Source organism: Suncus etruscus, chromosome X (genome assembly GCF_024139225.1).
Source record: "Suncus etruscus isolate mSunEtr1 chromosome X, mSunEtr1.pri.cur, whole genome shotgun sequence".
Classification (NCBI taxonomy): domain Eukaryota; kingdom Metazoa; phylum Chordata; class Mammalia; order Eulipotyphla; family Soricidae; genus Suncus; species Suncus etruscus.
Genome location: NC_064868.1, coordinates 68,514,091 through 68,532,447, shown reverse-complemented (window position 1 = coordinate 68,532,447; position 18,357 = coordinate 68,514,091). Strand labels below are relative to the sequence as shown.

General features: G+C 33.7%; 1 protein-coding gene across 1 annotated transcript in view; it reads right to left on the bottom strand.

Annotated features, from left to right (window-relative positions):
- DIAPH2 (diaphanous related formin 2) overlaps positions 1 to 18,357 on the bottom strand; it is a 370,213-nt gene that overhangs the window by 198,935 nt on the left and 152,921 nt on the right. Inside the window, exons 6-8 of the mRNA XM_049766649.1 lie at positions 8,360 to 8,434; positions 8,215 to 8,284; positions 754 to 890 (exon numbers count right to left, since the gene is read on the bottom strand). Coding sequence (XP_049622606.1) covers positions 754 to 890; positions 8,215 to 8,284; positions 8,360 to 8,434 — 282 coding nt within the window. The remainder of the gene's footprint in view (positions 1 to 753; positions 891 to 8,214; positions 8,285 to 8,359; positions 8,435 to 18,357) is intronic.

Below are 18,357 nucleotides of genomic sequence, written 5' to 3'. Positions count from 1 at the left end.
TTACTAAGATATAAAATGTGATATTTTTATTCTGATAAGTAATATTTCTATAAAATGCTATGATTAATTGCATGTTCAACACCTCACTGAAATCAATAAATGTACATGCTATCTGCTTTTCTTCCTTTGTTTCAAACATTTTAATAATTTTATTCCACAAATAATTTTTCAGTTTTTTCTGTTAATTCAACCAAATTAAGTAAAATACTACTACACAAACTGGTTTACAATGTATCTAGCCAATTAAGGTATTTAGCAGCTACCTTACAAATATGTTTGTCATTGTAAGTAGTCAAAAATATGCATTAAGTGATTTCCTTCACTTTTTTAGTGATTGAATTATCTTGAATAAATGAATTAATCTGGGGTGTGAGTGATAGAAAAGCAGTAGGGCTTTTGCCTTGCATGCAGCTGACACAGGAAACTGGATTCAATTCCTCGCAAACCATATGGACCCCCAAGCCAGGAGCAATTTTGGAGCAAATAGCCAAGAGTAAGCCCTGAGCATCACTGTTTGTGGCCACCCCCCAAAATCAAAACAAACAAAAAAAATCTGTTCATTTATTTTAATATGATTTTGATGAATTTTACATTAAGCTATGGATATAGCTAAATTTCAAAAAAATTAAATGCTAAAATGACAAAAATGACATTAACTCATTTTCTGACAATTGCCACATATGTATTAATAAAAAATCACAAAAATAAAACTTATTGACTTCTATAGATGAAATAATGATATAAAACACTTACACATTCTCTTCTCCAACAATGCAAATAGCAGAAAGTATTTTTACTATTTCAGTCATCATGTTGGGTTGTTTGGGATCAATTGCTCTTGCCAACAACAAAAGACTTCTCTCATCTCCTAAGATTCGCTGCAATCCAAACTAGGGTAAAAATATACAATGATATTATAAACACCTGTGCACCTATAATGACATAACTAATTATATAACCATTCTTAATAATAAAATATTTGCGTTTCTAAATTTTGAAAAAAAATTGCAGTTTGAGATTGTTGGTTTTTTTGTTTGCTTGTTTGTTTGTTTGTTTTTGGGCCATGCTTGGTGATGTTCAGGGGTTAGTCCTGGCTATGTGCTCAGAAATCACTCCTGACTTGGGGGACCATATGGGACAATGGGGGATAGAACCAAGGTCCATTCTAGGTTAGCACATACAAGGCAAAGCTCTACCACTTGTGCCCCCACTCCGGCAACCTTGAGGTTTTATTTTATTTTATTTTATTTTTAGTTTTTTGGGGGGTTACACCCAGCGGTGCTCAGGGGTTACTCCTGGCTGTCTGCTCAGAAATAGCTCCTGGCAGGCACAGGGGACCATATGGGACACCGGGATTCGAACCAACCTCCTTTGGTCCTGGATCGGCTGCTTGCAAGACAAACGCTGCTGTGCTATCTCTCCGGGCCCAAGGTTTTATTTTTTAATGATATGGTCTACATAGTTCTTACAGAAAACTGGTGTACAATGTTCTCAGAGAAATCAGAAATAATCATTACTTAGTCAACAAAGAATAGCATGTCAAGAACAATTAATAACATATTACTAAGTACTTCGATCTATATTTTAATTCAATTTTATTTTATATTTTAGAATTTTATTTATTAATTTATTTGATTTGGGGGTCACACCTGACAGTGCTGAGTGGTTACTCCTGGCTCTGCACTCAGAAATTACTCCTGGAATCTTCAGGGACCATATGAGATACCATGGATAAAACCTACATCAGCCTCATGCAAGGTAAATGCCCTACTACTGCTTATCACTCCTGCTTCTTTCTCTATGTTGTAATTCTCACAGGAGAGTTTGATATCCATGGTTAAGTTTCCAAAAAGTTAATGTATGGGGTTGATGTGATAGTACAATAGGTGGAAACTTGCAAAGCTTAAGGAAAAATCAGAATATAAATGCCTGGGATACAGAAAGAAAATCTTAATTTATGAATAAAAATTATATATAAGACATCACTGTTTAATTAAGAAAAGTGATAAAGAAGAAATGAATATTAAAAGCTAGTCAAAACACAGAAAATGCAGTACTAATAGGAAAATTGATAGCCTTGCAAGTATACATCAGAAAGGAAGAAGGGGCCTATAAAAAATGCTTAATGACACAGCTTTTAAAATTAGAAAATAATCAGCAAAAGAAACCAAAAATAGGTAGGCAGAAGAAAATAACAAAGCTTAGACCAGAAATCAATGAAATGGAAATACGAAAAACAATCTGAAAGGTCAACGAAAGCAAAAGTTGTTTCTTTGAAAAAACAAACAAGATTAATAAACCACTAGCACAACACATAAAAAGGAGAAAGAGAAATTTAATAAACAGGATTAGGAATGGAAAGGAGATCACCACAGATAGTGCAGAGATTCAAAGATTAATTAGAGACTACTTTGAGAAACTCTATGCCAAGAAACATGAAAATCTGGAAGGACCGGCTCAAGTTATGATGCTCACCACAAAGAAGGGTGAGAGCAATTAGAGAAATAGCTACTTTGAGAACTATCATAACAATGTCAGTGAGTGAGGGATATAGAAAGCCTGTCTCAAATACAGTGGGGGGTGGGGGGATTTGAGGATATGGGGACATTGGTGATGGGAAGGTTTTAATGGTGAAGGGGAGTGTTCTTTTTATGTCTGAAACCCAACTACAATCATGTTTGAAATCATGGTGTTTAAATAAAAAAAAACTATTTTATAAAAAGCTAAGCAAGAAATGACAGCAACTCTATGATTCTTTTATTAAAACCTTCAGAAGAAAATTTAAAGAAACATATTCACACTCCAAAATATAAAACAGTATACCATGCTAGCCAAGTAAATGATACCATACAAAATTATCATTTAAATATTATTGAAAAATGATGTATTTTCTCAAAAACATGTATTTGAGAATAGAGTTTAACACTCTGATAAATACTCTAAAATTATTTATGACTTATTTTTACATGGAAAAAATATAAGACAACAAAACCTTGAAAAGGGTAAATTATTGATAAAGTTCACTCATATCGTGAAATAATATAGCAATTAAAAATAGAAGAATGACTCACGAGAATGACTCAGGGGTTGGACAACCTAGTATGCCTGGGTAAGGTCTCCTTGTATTTAGGCCAAGGCATTTCCTTTCCATTTCCCCATATTTTTCTGGGTCTATGCAAACAACAATTGCCACTCTCACACCATTTTTTACTGTATTTCTTTAACTCTTATCCTTAAAAAAAGAAGAGCTTATTAAAACTTCTGCTAGTGCTTTAATGAGTTCATTGGTGATTCAATAATTTTTTAAAATATATTTGCTACTGAACTTTTTCCTCTTTTCTTTCTGATTCATCTCTTTAGTTTTTTTTCTATTTTCCTATTTTTTAATAAATTTGCTTTTGGTCATCTTGAAGCAAATGTATTATGATCAGTTATGTCAACTATGTGATGCATTTTCTTTAAATAAATTTAATGATAAAAAAGTGAAAAAATAGAAGAATCATTCATTCTACCCAATTGGGATGTATTCCAGGGATAGAGATAACATTTGTTACAAAAAGACTAGGGCCTGTCTGCTCTGCTCCAAGGTGGCACACACATCCTCTATTCAAAAGATTACTTAAAGATATCTTTGAGAATATTTAACCCATAAAACAAGAGAACCTAGAAAAAATGGATAAATTTTTGGACTCCTAAACTTCCAAATATTGAGCCAAGATGACATGGAATACTTGAACAGATCTATCCCTATTGAGGAAATTAAATGGGTAACCAAAACACTTTCAAACAAAAAAATTGCAGAAACAGATGAATTCACTAGTGACGTCTTTCAAACCTTAAAAGAGGATCTACTGCCAATCCTTTTCAAGGTCCTGAAGGAAACTGAATAAACAGAACACTCCAAAATAGTTTCTATGAAACTAACAAAACCCTGATACTAAGAGCAGACAAAAGCACCACAAAAATTATATTCTCATATACTTTATGAACACAGCTGCAGAGACGCTTAACAAAATACTAGGAAATAGGAGCCAAAGCAATAGCACAGAGGTAGGGCATTTGCCTTGCATGCAGCTGACCCGGGTTTGATCCCTGGCATCCCCTCTGGTCCCCTAAAGCTTGGAGCAATTTCAGAGTGCATAGACAGGAGTAACCCTTGACCATCACTGAGTGTGATCCTGTCCCCAAAAAAATACTAGCAAATAGAATCCAACAACTCATTACGTTTATATATCATGTCCAAGTAGGATTCATTCCAGGGATATAGGATGGTTAACAAACACAAATCAATGACTATAATACAATATATAGGCAAAGGAAAAAAAAAACCATATGATCATATTAATAGATGCTAAGAAAGTATTTGACAAGGTCCAGAATACATTAATCATAAAATCTCTCAATGAGATGGGAGCAGAATAAACTTTCTAAAATATAGTCAAAGCCATTTATTGCAAACCCATCGCAAATAATATACTCAAATGGGAAACATAAAGTTTCTCCACTAATACCTGTCCCAAGGTATGGTCACCCTTTCTTGCCACTTCTATTCAATATAATACTGCAAGTACTTGTCATAGCAATTAAGTAAGAAAAAGACATCAAGTGCATCTACTTAGGAATGGAAGAAGTAAAAGCTCTGGTTTTGTTGTTGTTGTTGTTGTTTGTTTGTTTGTTTTTTGAATCACACCCGGCAGCGCTCAGGGGTCACTCCTGGCTCCACGCTCAGAAATCGCTCCTGGCAGGCTCGGAGGGCCATATGGGATGCCAGAATTCAAACCACCGACTTTCTGCACGCAAGGCAAACGCTCTACCTCCCTGCTATCTCTCTGGTCCCAAAGCTCTGGTTTTTTACAGTTTGCTGATAACATAATGCTGTATCTAGAAAATCCTTCACTCCATAAAAAACTTTTAGAAACAATAGACTTGTATAGTAAAGTGACATTCCTCAAACGTAAATGTGCATGGGTCTATTATACAAAAATAATAAAATAAAAAAACATTAAAAATCTCATTCACAATTGTGCTTTAGAAAATCAAGTGCCTTGGAATCATCTTATCTATGAAATATATATATATATATCAGCTCTTTATATATGTGTATATATATATATAAATCTACAAGACAATGCTTTAAGAAATTGATTGGGGCTAGATAGCACAGCAGACCCAGGAGCAGCCCCTGAGCTCTGACAGGTGTGGCCAAAAACCAAACCACAGCAAACCAAACCAAAGCAAAACAAAACAAAATAAAGCAAAACAATTCTTTCCAAAAAGCAACCTGAAAATATAAATGACAATATTCTAGGGAATAGAACAAAGAATGCTTAAGTTTTATGTGGAACCATAAAAAACTGTAAATAGCCAAAGCACTTCTAAAAAATTTAAGAAAATCAGGGAAAGTATACTCCCAGGTTCAAATCATAGTACAAAACTGAAGTGATTAAAATGGCATGGAATTAGAACAAAAACAGTCCAAGGGAGCTATGGCTATATATCACAGAAAAAAAGAAATCAAACAGATGTTTGTCCCAACCCACATTAGGCCATAAAATTGACATGTTTGATTTACATGCATAATTTATATATTTATACACCCAGGACCAAAATAATAATCTAAATCATTACACACTGAATATTTGTATTTATGGTAATAGATATCAACAAAAAATTTACAAATTGCTGTATTTTTTGAATGAATATGGATGTCTACTATTTCACATGCCTATAGTCTCATTTTTCTCAGCACTAATATGCCTTCAGAGTTAACTTCCAAATCATAAATTTTTGTATTCTTTTTTTTTTTTTTTTTTTTTTTTTGGTTTTTGGGCCACACCCTGTGACGCTCAGGGGTTACTCCTGGCTATGCGCTCAGAAGTTGCTCCTGGCTTCTTGGGGGACCATATGGGGCACCGGGGGATCGAACCGCGGTCCGTCCTAGGTTAGCGCAGGCAAGGCAGGCACCTTACCTCCAGCGCCACCGCCCGGCCCCAAATTTTTGTATTCTTAATAAGTAATTATATACTGTCATATCAGCAGATATCTATGAAAATGGCTTTATATAAAAATTCACTAATTGGAATATCTCTCTAGCCAGTACTTTGATAATAGTTAATATTGTGAAAAGGTGTGAATTTATAATATTCAAGAAGAATTTGAAAAAGGGAGACCTATTAACTCATTTTAATATTTTTATTCAATAACTTTAATTATTGTCAATGTATTTATATATTGGTAAATATGTATGTCATATTTAATTTGTTAATCATACTAATAACTAATTAATTAATTAGCATATTTTTGTGATATACTTATTATTAAATTGATTATTTTGTTAAATCAATTATTAAAATTTTAAATTATTAAATTAAATAATTAAATTAAATTTAGTTATTTAATTAATTAAGATAAAGTCATTTTTCATGAGTATTTTTTTCATTTATTAAAGAAAACAAGGACACTTTTGATTACAAGTATGGTATAGTTTACAAGTACTTCATTGTTTTCCTCATTTTAAATAGTTTGTTCTTGAGCTTGTAGAAGCAATGTTTACTAACAATAGGCTATCTAACAGATGATGCATAACTATTGTCACAAAGGCAGGAGTTGAGAAATCCTTTGCTTGTCTATTATTAGATAATTGTATTGCATTATAGTTAATTACTATATATTTCACTTTTACCATTTTAGCTATTGCTAAAATTAATTATATTTAGTCATTTTTAGCTTACTAAAATAAAATTAACTCCATATATAGCTAATCTCCATTGGGTAACAGAAGGATAGGGAAAAGGGTAGGAGGCATGAATTTTTGATGGAGGAATGGCAATAGAATACAGATAGAACATTTGGTACAATTGCACACACAGGACTAAGCAAAAATTCCTAACATTCTGAAATATTGTAAAACTAAATTGATAAATCATAAAAGAAATAAAAACAGAAATCAAAATACAATCTGTATAGAATTATGCAGTTATAAATGAAGCAGTGATCCTTGGCCAAAGGCAAACTGTTTCTAATAGAATTAAAACAAAACAGATCATAGGTGTTATCTAGAAAAGATACTCATTGTGGAACTGTTGTTAATGTTATAAATACTGCAGGAATCATTTCTTTTTTGGAGGAGGGGGATGGGCAAGGCATACTTTCTAGTCCTGGGGCTTACTCCTCACTCTGTTTTTAGGGTTCACTCATGTGTCTACAGAATGACTTACTGAGGTGCTTAAAACCCAGAAAGTTGCTGGGATTGAATCTGAGTCAGATACTGGCAAACAAGCACATTTATATTAACTATACTAAGTTATATAATAAAAAGAGTTATATGTATATAACTATATATAGTTCACTATCTATATTAAGCATCTGTATTAACTCTCAGGCCCCTACAGAAAAATCCTACACAAAAGTAACTTTAGAATGTTATTACCAAATAACTCAAAACATAACTTAGATTTTATTTTTCTCTTTTTGAAAAAAGTACATTTGTTTTAGTTTTTCTATCATAAAAGAAAAGCATTTTGTTTAGAATAAGACATTGTTGGGTTGTATGATTATATAAGCCTAATAAACCTTTTGTGAAGAAAGTGCAAGTAACACTTAAGTGAAACTAATGACAATACATCATAAGGAACATTTTATAAATTGAACAAACACCTATGAATTTTCTTTTAAACCCTCACACAGAGGCCAGAGCTATAATAGCACAGTGGTAGGGCATTTGCTTTGCATGTGGCTGACCCAAGAACGACCCGGGTTTGATCCCAAACATCCCATATAGTACCCTGAGCCTGCCAGGAGCGATTTTGGAGTGCAGAGCCAGGAGTAACCCCTGAGTGCTGCTCGTTGTTGCCGAGAGAGAGAGAGAGAGAGAGAGAGAGAGAGAGAGAGAGAGAGAGAGAGAGAGAGAGAGAGAGAGAGAGAGAGAGAGAGAGAGAGAGAGAGAGAGAGAGAGAGAGAGAGAGAGAGAGAGGCAGGCAGGCAGGCAGGCAGGCAGGCAGGCAGGCGGGCGGGCGGACGAACAGACAGACAGACAGACAGACAGACAGACAGACAGACAGACAGACAGACAGACAGACAGACAGACAGACAGACAGACAGACAGACAGACAGATAGATAGATAGATAGATAGATAGATAGATAGATAGATAAAGTAAGTTCTCACAGTTAGACAAATTGTTACTTTTTATGACAGTCAGAAATTAAACACTTACCTTATTATTCATAAATGCTTTGAGGCACTGAATAAGCTTATACTGATTCTTCTTGTCAATATTTTCTTGCCTACATAACAATAAACAATTATTATTCTAAAATTAAAATTTTCACTTTTAAAATAATTAAAAATTGTATTCTTACTGTTTCTTATCCAGAAGTCGTTCCAGTACATCCAGTAAGAGTCCAAAACCTTCATGACCAAAGTTGTTAACCCAGCTATGAAAAAGAAATTAAAAACATATATGAGATTGAATATTTACAATATTTTATGCAAGAAATGAAAACAATTTATGAATCTGATCACCATGGGCCAGGTTATAGCTCTAATTGGTGGTACATGAAGAAATCTTATATACAGCCCAGAGATCAATTCCTAGAATCACATTGTCCATGATCAATGCTGGATATGTCTTCATGGCCCGGGTCCCGAACGCCAATGTCTGTGGTTCTGATGGAACATTAGCCCATTAGTACTGATGGTCCCTGCTTGTCTGGGACTGATTATATAAGACTGTCTCTTTCTTTCTCAATAATATCACTGAGCATGATACACCAATACTATATAAGTTTCAGTAACTGCAGAATTTCATTTCTTCTCATAGTTGAGTAGCATACTATTGTGCATATATACTATTATGTCTTTCTCCACTCGTCTGTGAAAGTGCTTAGATTGTTTTCACATATTGGTTACAGATGTGCATATATCCTTTCCAAATAATGATTTGCTGTTCTTGGGGTGGATGTCCAGGAATAAAATCACAGGTTCATATAGAATATCTATTTATAATTTCTGGAGAAGTTTCCAAACTGTTTTGCAAAGAGAATAAATGAAGCAGCCTATGAGTGTTGCTTGTTTATTACATCTACACCAGCACTTACTTTACCTAGACTTATTGGTAGACTATCTTTGCTTGTATAAGATCATATCTTATTGTCATTTTGTTTTGAATTTGATTTAGGTAAATCAGTTTACTAAACATATTGCGCTCAAAGAGATAGTGAAAGGGTTAAGGTGCTTGTCTTGCATGATGAGGTAACCCAGATTCAGTCCTGGCAATGCACAATTTCCCCGAGCTCAGCCCAGAGCAACTGCTGAACACTGTTGGGTGTGGCTCAACCACCCAAGTTAAAAAAAAAAGTAAAATAATATATCAAAATAATGTAATGAAAGCAGGATCTGGAGAGACTGTACATACAATAGGCAAGGTGCTTGCCTTGTCATGGCTGACAAGGGTTCAATCCCAAGCACCTTATGTGATTCTCTGAGCCCTGACGGAGGTGATCCCTGAGTGAAGAGCCAGGTGTAAGCTCTGAACACTGCTAATGTGTCCCAAATTTTTTTTAAAAAATTAAATAACGGGGCCGGGTAGGTGGCGCTGGAGGTAAGGTGTCTGCCTTGCAAGCGCTAGCCAAGGAAGGACCGCGGTTCGATCCCCCGGCGTCCCATATGGTCCCCCCAAGCCAGGGGCGATTTCTGAGTGCATAGCCAGGAGTAACCCCTGAGCGTCAAACAGGTGTGGCCCAAAAACCAAAAAAAAAAAATTAAATAACAAAAACAAATTTTGGGGGGCTATATTATCTGCAAAAATATATACTTTGCTTTCAAAATATATCTTATGCTTTCAAGATTTCAAAGTTATACTGAGAGGCTGGATTGATAGTATAGCACAAAGGACACTTGCCTTGGAAGCAGTCAACCCAGATTAAATTACTTAATTACAGTTCACAAAAAATAAGATGGTCAGATACAGGACACTATATATTATATAAACATAAGAAAAAAGTAGTCAATAGAAAATCATGATTATATATTTAATATTAGAATGTACAAATTTGCATATTGACCTTTCAAAAAGATTCAACAAAATGTTATAAAGTTCTATCCTAAAACTTGACAATTATAACAGCAATTGGTCCCCTTTGCAGGAATTCAATGTTAGTCATTTTTCTCACTATTTGGTTAATGCCAAATTTTATTATATAAGGTTACAAATTGTGAACAAGGTATGCAGTTTTCTCTCTAAAGGTGTTCTAGTCACTAGTAAAGGCATGAGTGTTGGAACACTGCATGACGGAACCTCAAATAAAAAATTTTAACTGTATATATGAAAACTGCTTTCATTAAAGTGTTATATGCGGTCGTAGTGATAGTACAGCAGGTAGGCTGATGCCTTGCATGTGGCCAATCCCGGGTTTATTTCTGGGTTCAATGCCAGGTATCTCATAGGGTTATCAGCAGAAATAATTCCTAATTAGAGTCACAAATAAGTCCTGAGCATCTCTGGGTGGGACCCAAATACAAAAAGTAAACATAAATTGTTTAAAGCATTCTATTCCTGGGTATATGTTTGATCTACCAAAAAGATCCAACAACATGCTTATATATATGTACACCATGGTGCTTATTTACCACTGTATTTGTTCATAGTGCCTATCAGTAAATATTATTCAAAACTTTCAGGTCACATACTTGATAAACTATTTTAAAAATGTCGTTTATTCTTGGATTGAACTCATATAGTTGTCTATTATCAACTTGAAAACTACAACTTTATAGGATCATTTGTGAAAGACTTGGAAAATGTTTATGTAAGTACATCCAATATTCATTACCAAATGTGTCAAGATATCCATTTCCAAATTAAAAAGTTTAACACACATGTTTAAAATACATTATAAGTAATATAAAAGTATAGCAAATCCTAAATTAATGAAAATCAAACACATCAAAACTTACTACATAATACCACATCCTATTATTGGGAAAGTAATGTTAAGACATTAAATTGGTAGTATTTTAGAATACAAAATGTCATACAAAAAATAATACTCCTATATCATTGCCTCATACCACATGCTTTGTGTTTTCTTATTTTTGGTGTTGTATGGTAAAATATCCTTGCTTCATAAAAAAGAGAAGAACTCAGTAACCAGCCAATAGCTCCAAAATGGAAGAAATTTGATGTCTATATACTTTAAGTAACAGATATTGCAGAACAGACCTAACTGCAGGAAGAAGTTGATTAAGTTTCATCTCATACAGCACAACACTAAACTACCTCCCTGATACTTTTTTTTCTTTTTATTTAGGTTAGTCAAGTGAAGCAGTGGGAGGGGAGAAGGAACAAAGAAATCTGTATCTGGCTGTGATCAATTAATTGTAAACACCACTGCACTTGAACCAGCCTTTCACTGATATTTTTGAGAATACATTACAACATTATGCTTCATAATAACAGGTTATTATATTTAAACTGCTTAGCATGATTATCCAACAGCAGACTAAAGATTAGAATAAAAGAAAGATAACTCTGTTCTCTAACGCACATGTATTCTTTCAGTTGGCCACACAGGCTTACGGCAATATCTGGTATCTTAATTGTTAATTGCCAGCACTCTTCTTTCTATCAAAATTTCAGCTGAGAGATGACAGCAATCTTAGAGAAAAAACTCAGGGACTTTACTAAAGTACATCTTGGTAGCAGGTTAAAGTGTTTGATGCTGCTTGACAATAATACTTATTCCATACCTATGCACAAACATCACAACTCTTTTGTTCATTAGCTAGTCAGTTGTATTTAAACCTAGTCCAATTATAAAAAACTCTCATACTATATGGACAATTATCAGACCTTTGTTATTATGCTATTTGATATTCCTCATTTATAGAAATTTAGCTTAAATTTCCCAGCATTCAAAAATAAGAAATAATACTCAGGAGATAACAACTATGTCTCTTAATATTATGCATGTAACTGCCTCTGTCTCCCAGACTAAGAAGAAACACTAGAACAATTTTATATATTTCATATTCAAATAATTATCTGGCATTGTCCAAGATATTCTGGAGTACCACTTTCCCTCATTCTTCACTTGGAGTTTATTCAGTCATATCTTAATAGTGTAAAGATATCTGCATTTCTTCATTTAAGCTGAAGTTGTGGTGACAATATATCCAAAAGAGGAGTATAAAACATTCTAATGTTGCCAATACTTTGATTTTATATAGATTAAATAACAATATTTCAAATGACACATATTTTATGACTAGATTAGTTTTGATTAGACAAAAATACTGTAAAGAAGTGGGACCAATATGACTATATATACAACATTCTGTAATCATATCAAAATCTATACAGCAAATTTTGTTACTTTCAACATTCTTTCTGTGTTCTCATAAAAAAATGGTACAAGGGTGGTGAGACATTTCACATCCAAACTCTGAGAGAAATGCTACCATAAAACAAGCTCCAGGTCCAGCTAGAAGTTTTATTGTGAGAAACAGGGAATGGAGTAGGAGTAGCGAGCTATATAAGGTGTTACAGACACAAAATTTGACTCTAAAAAAAGAGCAGTTGAGTTGAATTCATAGTATGCCATTCCCATAATTATACTGTTTCCCAAAAAATGAGAGGCAAAAGACTATTAGTTATTTGAGAGACAACAATAACTGTCATCTTCATTATTTCATCGTGGAATTGTAAAAAAAGAATTGTATAACATCATGCTTGGCTTAATATAGTTTATGCTTCTAATTAAACTAATAAGTTTTATGCCTGTATAGAGAAAGATAGATTCTAGTCAGTGAAATAAAGCAACCAATTGATGAACATTTCAACCAATTCAAAGAAGAAATCTTTCAGAAAATGAAACAATCCATAAACATGGAATTAAAGAAACTAAAGTATATGTTAGCTAGCCATAGGCGCAGATTCACATATAGGGGGAAATTATATAAACAAATTTTGGGAAACATTGCAGGCTAATATTGATGAAGAAGTCAAATCAGAAAAAAAAAAGTCAAGAGGACGGAAGAAAATGTAAGGTATTTAATGGACAAAGACAAGAGAAATAATCTCTGGATTTTATGAGTACCAGAGTAGAAAAACGAAAAGGGGAAGAAAAAGTACTGGGTGGTAAAATTAGAGAATTCCCTCACTTTATGAATTTCCAACTGTGAAAATCCAGGTGTCCAAAGACATACCAAAAAAAGAAATAAAGTCAAGCAGAACAACACCAATACATATAGTAATCAAAATGTCAAAAACTAAAGAGAAGGGCCAGAGAGATAACATGGAGGTAAAGCTTTTGCCTTGCATGCAGAAGGACGGTGGGGTGGTTCAAATCCCGGCATCCCATATGGTCCCCCTAGCCTGCCAGGAGCGATTTCTGAGCATGGAGCCAGGAGAAACCCCTGAGCGCTGCCGGGTGTGACCCCCAAAAAAACAAAAACAACAAAAAAGAGAGATATATACTTCTTAAAACAGTAAGGGGGAATAAAAACCTTAAATATAATGGAAAGAACATAAGGATCACACATAATGATCTCCCATACAAATCAGCAAGAAAAGAGTGGAAGATATACTCAAATTAATGAATGAAAGAAACTTTCAAACTGAAGTCCACTACCCAGAAAAATCCTAATTTATATGAGAGGAAGGGATAAAAGTTTTCTCAGACCAAAAAGAACGTGGAACATTTGTGATAGCCAAGTCAAATACTGTACAGTCACATATATATATAATCAAAATAGCCAATTGAAACCCACATTTAAGTTACATAAACGAATATGCATATACAGTGATTTATTCCTCTATGGAATATTTTATAAAATTTTTATTCCTATACTAATTATACATATTCATGCATTTAATCTAACACTACTTTCTTCTTTTCAACTTATAGTTACATTGTCCTTATTTGTTACTTGCTTTTCTTTAGCAGGAAGACTTATCAGATGTTTACTGTACTTATTTAAATACCTTTTTCTTGCCTTTATTGAGGGAGACTTTAATATAGGGAGTAGTAAGATACCAAAATTAAATATCAATAGATGTTTTTCATTGTTTTAAAAATAGGTGAGGTTTGTACTACAGAAATAGTTATAGGCATTTTAAAGGAACAAAATTTTTTTAAAAAAATTGACTCTCAAATGCAATATTAATAAGATCAGAAATGTTTCTTCCATGATATACTTTATCCTTTTAATAAATAGTACTACTATTTACTATGGTCAACCATTGGGGGAAAATACTACAAGGTCCTTTGATATCATTGAGAAACATGACAAATACTCTACCAACACAGTTTTTATTTGAGAGGCAAGTGGACAAGAGTTTCTTTTATCAAAAGGGTCACATTTTTGGTCACATTCAAATGTTAGAGGAAAGCCCATTTAAAAACAACTACTTATACAAATTCTCAAGACATTATATATAGAGTGATAATGTTGGTGTCCTTTAACTTAATCTCCTCACTTTAAACATAGCAATCATCACAGCACACTAGAAAATTTCTAGTTTACTTTTCTCATTTACTCAACATCTGAAAGGTATCCCTTCCTCCAATGCCCTAAATTTTCTGTTGAAATGTTAATACCTCATAGATCGTCAGTCCTGCCCGCACCTGGGATGGGTGGGAGTTGAGTATAGAATAAGAGAGTCTGGCTGGTTAAGGGAGAGGGAGAAAGAGTTGGAGAGCCAAAGGAGAAACAGCAAGATAAACTGCTCAGCATAGAAAGCTTCAAGGATAAATACATGTGAGAAAATGGACATGGCGGATAAGGCCATAGAATAATGCAAGATGGCTCCGATAAAACTTTGACCGCTTGTGAATTAATTTCTCCACCATTGTCCTGCAATCTTCAGACTCACTGGCCGAGGGGCTACAGGTGCCATGCCAAGGAAGGCCTCACCCAACACCTGAACATTATACTTTATATTTTAAATCAACAAATATCTAGTGTCATAATAAATAATGGTTATTGCTAAATATCCAGGACAAATAAAGTATTTGACTATAAAGAAATGCCCACATATTACTCATTCTTTCATCTTGTTAAATTCAGTGTATAGATTAATTTCTTGCAAATTCATAACCTTTTCTTTGTAGGGTACACATTAAACAGAAAACTTCTGAGGGTTAACTTAAAAGATTCTGAATCAGCCTCTAAAATTGATTTTTTCAGAAGAACTACAGACTAAAATGATCTGACATTTTCAAGGATGAAACACAACAGACCAAGCATATATAAGCAAAGAAAAACAAATGGAACTACATTAAACTGAGAAGCTTCTGCAAATCAAAGGAGTGACTAAGATACAAAGACTGCACACAGCATGGGAGAAAGTATTCACCCAAAACTTATCAGATAAGGATTTAATATCTAAGATATTCAAGGCACTGATAGAATTTAGAAGGAAAAAAACATAAGCCCATCCAAAAATGGGGAAAAGAAATGAACATTTGATCAAAGAAGAAATATAGATGGCCAAAATAGCACATAAAAATGCGTAAGTTCACTCAATCACTCACTAACCATAGAGAGATGTAAATCAAGATAACAATGAGGTATCATCTCACACCAGAGAGACTGGCACACACCACAAAGACAGCCAGTGCTGGCACGGATGCCGGTAGAAAGGACTATCATTCACTCGCTGCTGGTGGGGATGTAGAGTGGTTTGACCTTTTTGGAAAAAAATATGTATGTTCCTCAAAATAAAAACCCAAGAAAAGTTAGAACTGATCACTCTGGACAAAACCAGGGTACTAAGAGGGGATTAAGTGATATAAATGATACATACACTTTCATTAACATACTGCAAAATACTGTGTTAAGTAGAGGGAATAAAAGGAAAAGAGAGGGAGAAGTAAAGAGGCAGGCAGGCAGGTGTGTGTATGTCTGGATTCATATTATATACCACTTAATACAGAGAAAGATATCTAGAAGAATAGACCAATAGTACAACTGGAAGCACAGTTACTTTACATGAGGTTAAATCTGTTTCTATTCCCAGTTCCCAATATGGTCCCTGAAGCCAGTCAGGAGTGATCCTTGAGTGCAGTGCCAGGAATAAACCATGAGCATTATAGCATGTGTTTCTAGAAATAAAACAGATGATGTAGCATATTTTGATATTACTTTATGGGATATCTGTCCTATATATTAAAATAACCATAAGTTGATTTTCATTTTTCACACTTCAAAGATTACCAAACATTATATTTATAAGCATTTGAGATAGATTTTGAGAAAACAACTAGAGTAAGATTTTTTTTCAATCATTTGTGGTTTTCTGCAGAGAACTAAATCTGACCAAAACTCCAGCTATGCCAGTATGTGTGTTGTCATAACCACTACTTTTTATTGAGTAAGCGTGGCACCCTCTTCATGCCTTTTAATAGCTGCAAAAGGCAGCTGAAATTATGCCCCCCAAACAAAAGTATCAGTGATATTGCTAGGAATTCGGGATTGTACAGATGCATGCAGAATTCCATTTTTGTTTAATAGTACTATATAGTAACATATAAAAACACTAATATGTATCTGAATCCACCTAATGTTCAGAAACAAAATAAATAACAGAATGATCCACTAGCAATAAGAATTTACTAACCCTTCTGACAGTGACATAATGACCTCATTATAAAATAAAACGTTTTATAAATTTCCTTGTTTTTGTTTGCTTTTTAAATTTTTTAATTTTTATTACTCTTTATTTTTGTTTTTTTGTGGGGGTGCCCCCATTTGATGTGCAGGGGTTATTCCTGGTTATGCTCATAGAAATAGCTTCTGGCTTAGGGGGACCAAATGGGACACCGGGGGATTAAACCTAGTTCTGTCCTAGGCTATTGCTTGAAAGGCTTTACCTCTAGCATCACCACTCCAGCCCCTATGCTTTTTCAATTTTTATTTTTCTATTTCTTTCCTTTCTTTTTAAATAATTTTACTCCCACTTATCTGAAAACAAAAGTGCTATGACCAACTATTTCAAATATGTGATAAATGGTCTACAAATAAAGTAAATTTTAAAAAAAGAAACTAGAAAATAAATACTAGAGCTAAAATTAATTAACAGAAACCCCCCCAAACAATCCAACAGGTCAAGGAAAGCAAGAGTTGGTCCTTAGGAAAAAAAATTAAATAAGACTTATAAGTCATTAACAATACTCACAGAAAAAGAGAGAACCCTCATACCTGCTTCAGAGATGAAAAGGTGAGCTTACAACAGAGAATACAGAAATTCAAAGAATAATCAGAGATTAATTTAGAAAGATTATGCAACATAAACAAGAGAATATGGAAGAAATAGATACATTTTGGACTCCTATAACCTTAGAAGTTTGAAATAAGATGTTTAGGAATACCTAAACTGACATATGGAGGAAAAGGAAATGGTAAGTAAATCTTCCCTAAATTAAAAGCCCAGGTCTAGATGTATGCATGAGTTAATTCTACCAGACATTTAAACAGGATCTACTGCTAATCCTTTTAAAGCTCTTCCAGAAAATTAAATAAACAGAAACTTTCCCAGCTTTTCTGAAGCAAACATCACTCTGATATCAAAAACAGAGACACCACAGAAAAAAAAATATAGGCTGATATCCTTGATAAACACAAATGTAAATATCCTCAACAAAATACCAGCAAGTAGAAACCAATAATTCAACAAAAATCATATACTATAACAAAATATTATTTATCCTAAGAATGCAAAAGGGATAGTTTATTTTTTTATTTTATTAATTTTTTTAGTTTTTGGGTCACACCCTGCAGGACTCAGGGGTTACTCCTGGCTTTATGCTCAGAAATCACTCCTGGCAGGCTCGGGGGACCATATGGGATGCCGGAATTCACACATCATTCTTCTACATGCAAGGCAAATGCACTACCTCCATGCTATCTCTCCAGCCCCTGTCAAATTTTTTTTGGCAAAAAGAATATTTAATTTATGCAAGCAATCAACACGATGCACTACTTAAATAAAAGAAAAAATAAAATTCTTATGATCATATTACTAAATGAAGCAAATTTACAAGTTCTAGCATTCATTCATGATAAAAAACTATCAACATGATAGGAATTTAAGAAACTTTCCTCAATATAGTCAAATACATCTAAGCCAAGAACACAGAAAACATCATTCTTAATGAAAAAAAGCTGCAAGTCTTTTTCTAAAATCTGGCAAATGATTATGTTGTTTCAAATTTGTTTCACATGGATAACTTACACTTATAATTCACACTTTTTAACGTTAAAATATTTCTAAAGAAAAAGAAAATTGGTTAGTGGCCACTACAGGAAAGAATGATTCAAAATATCTTTGCAATAATTCTGCACATACTTGGGTTGC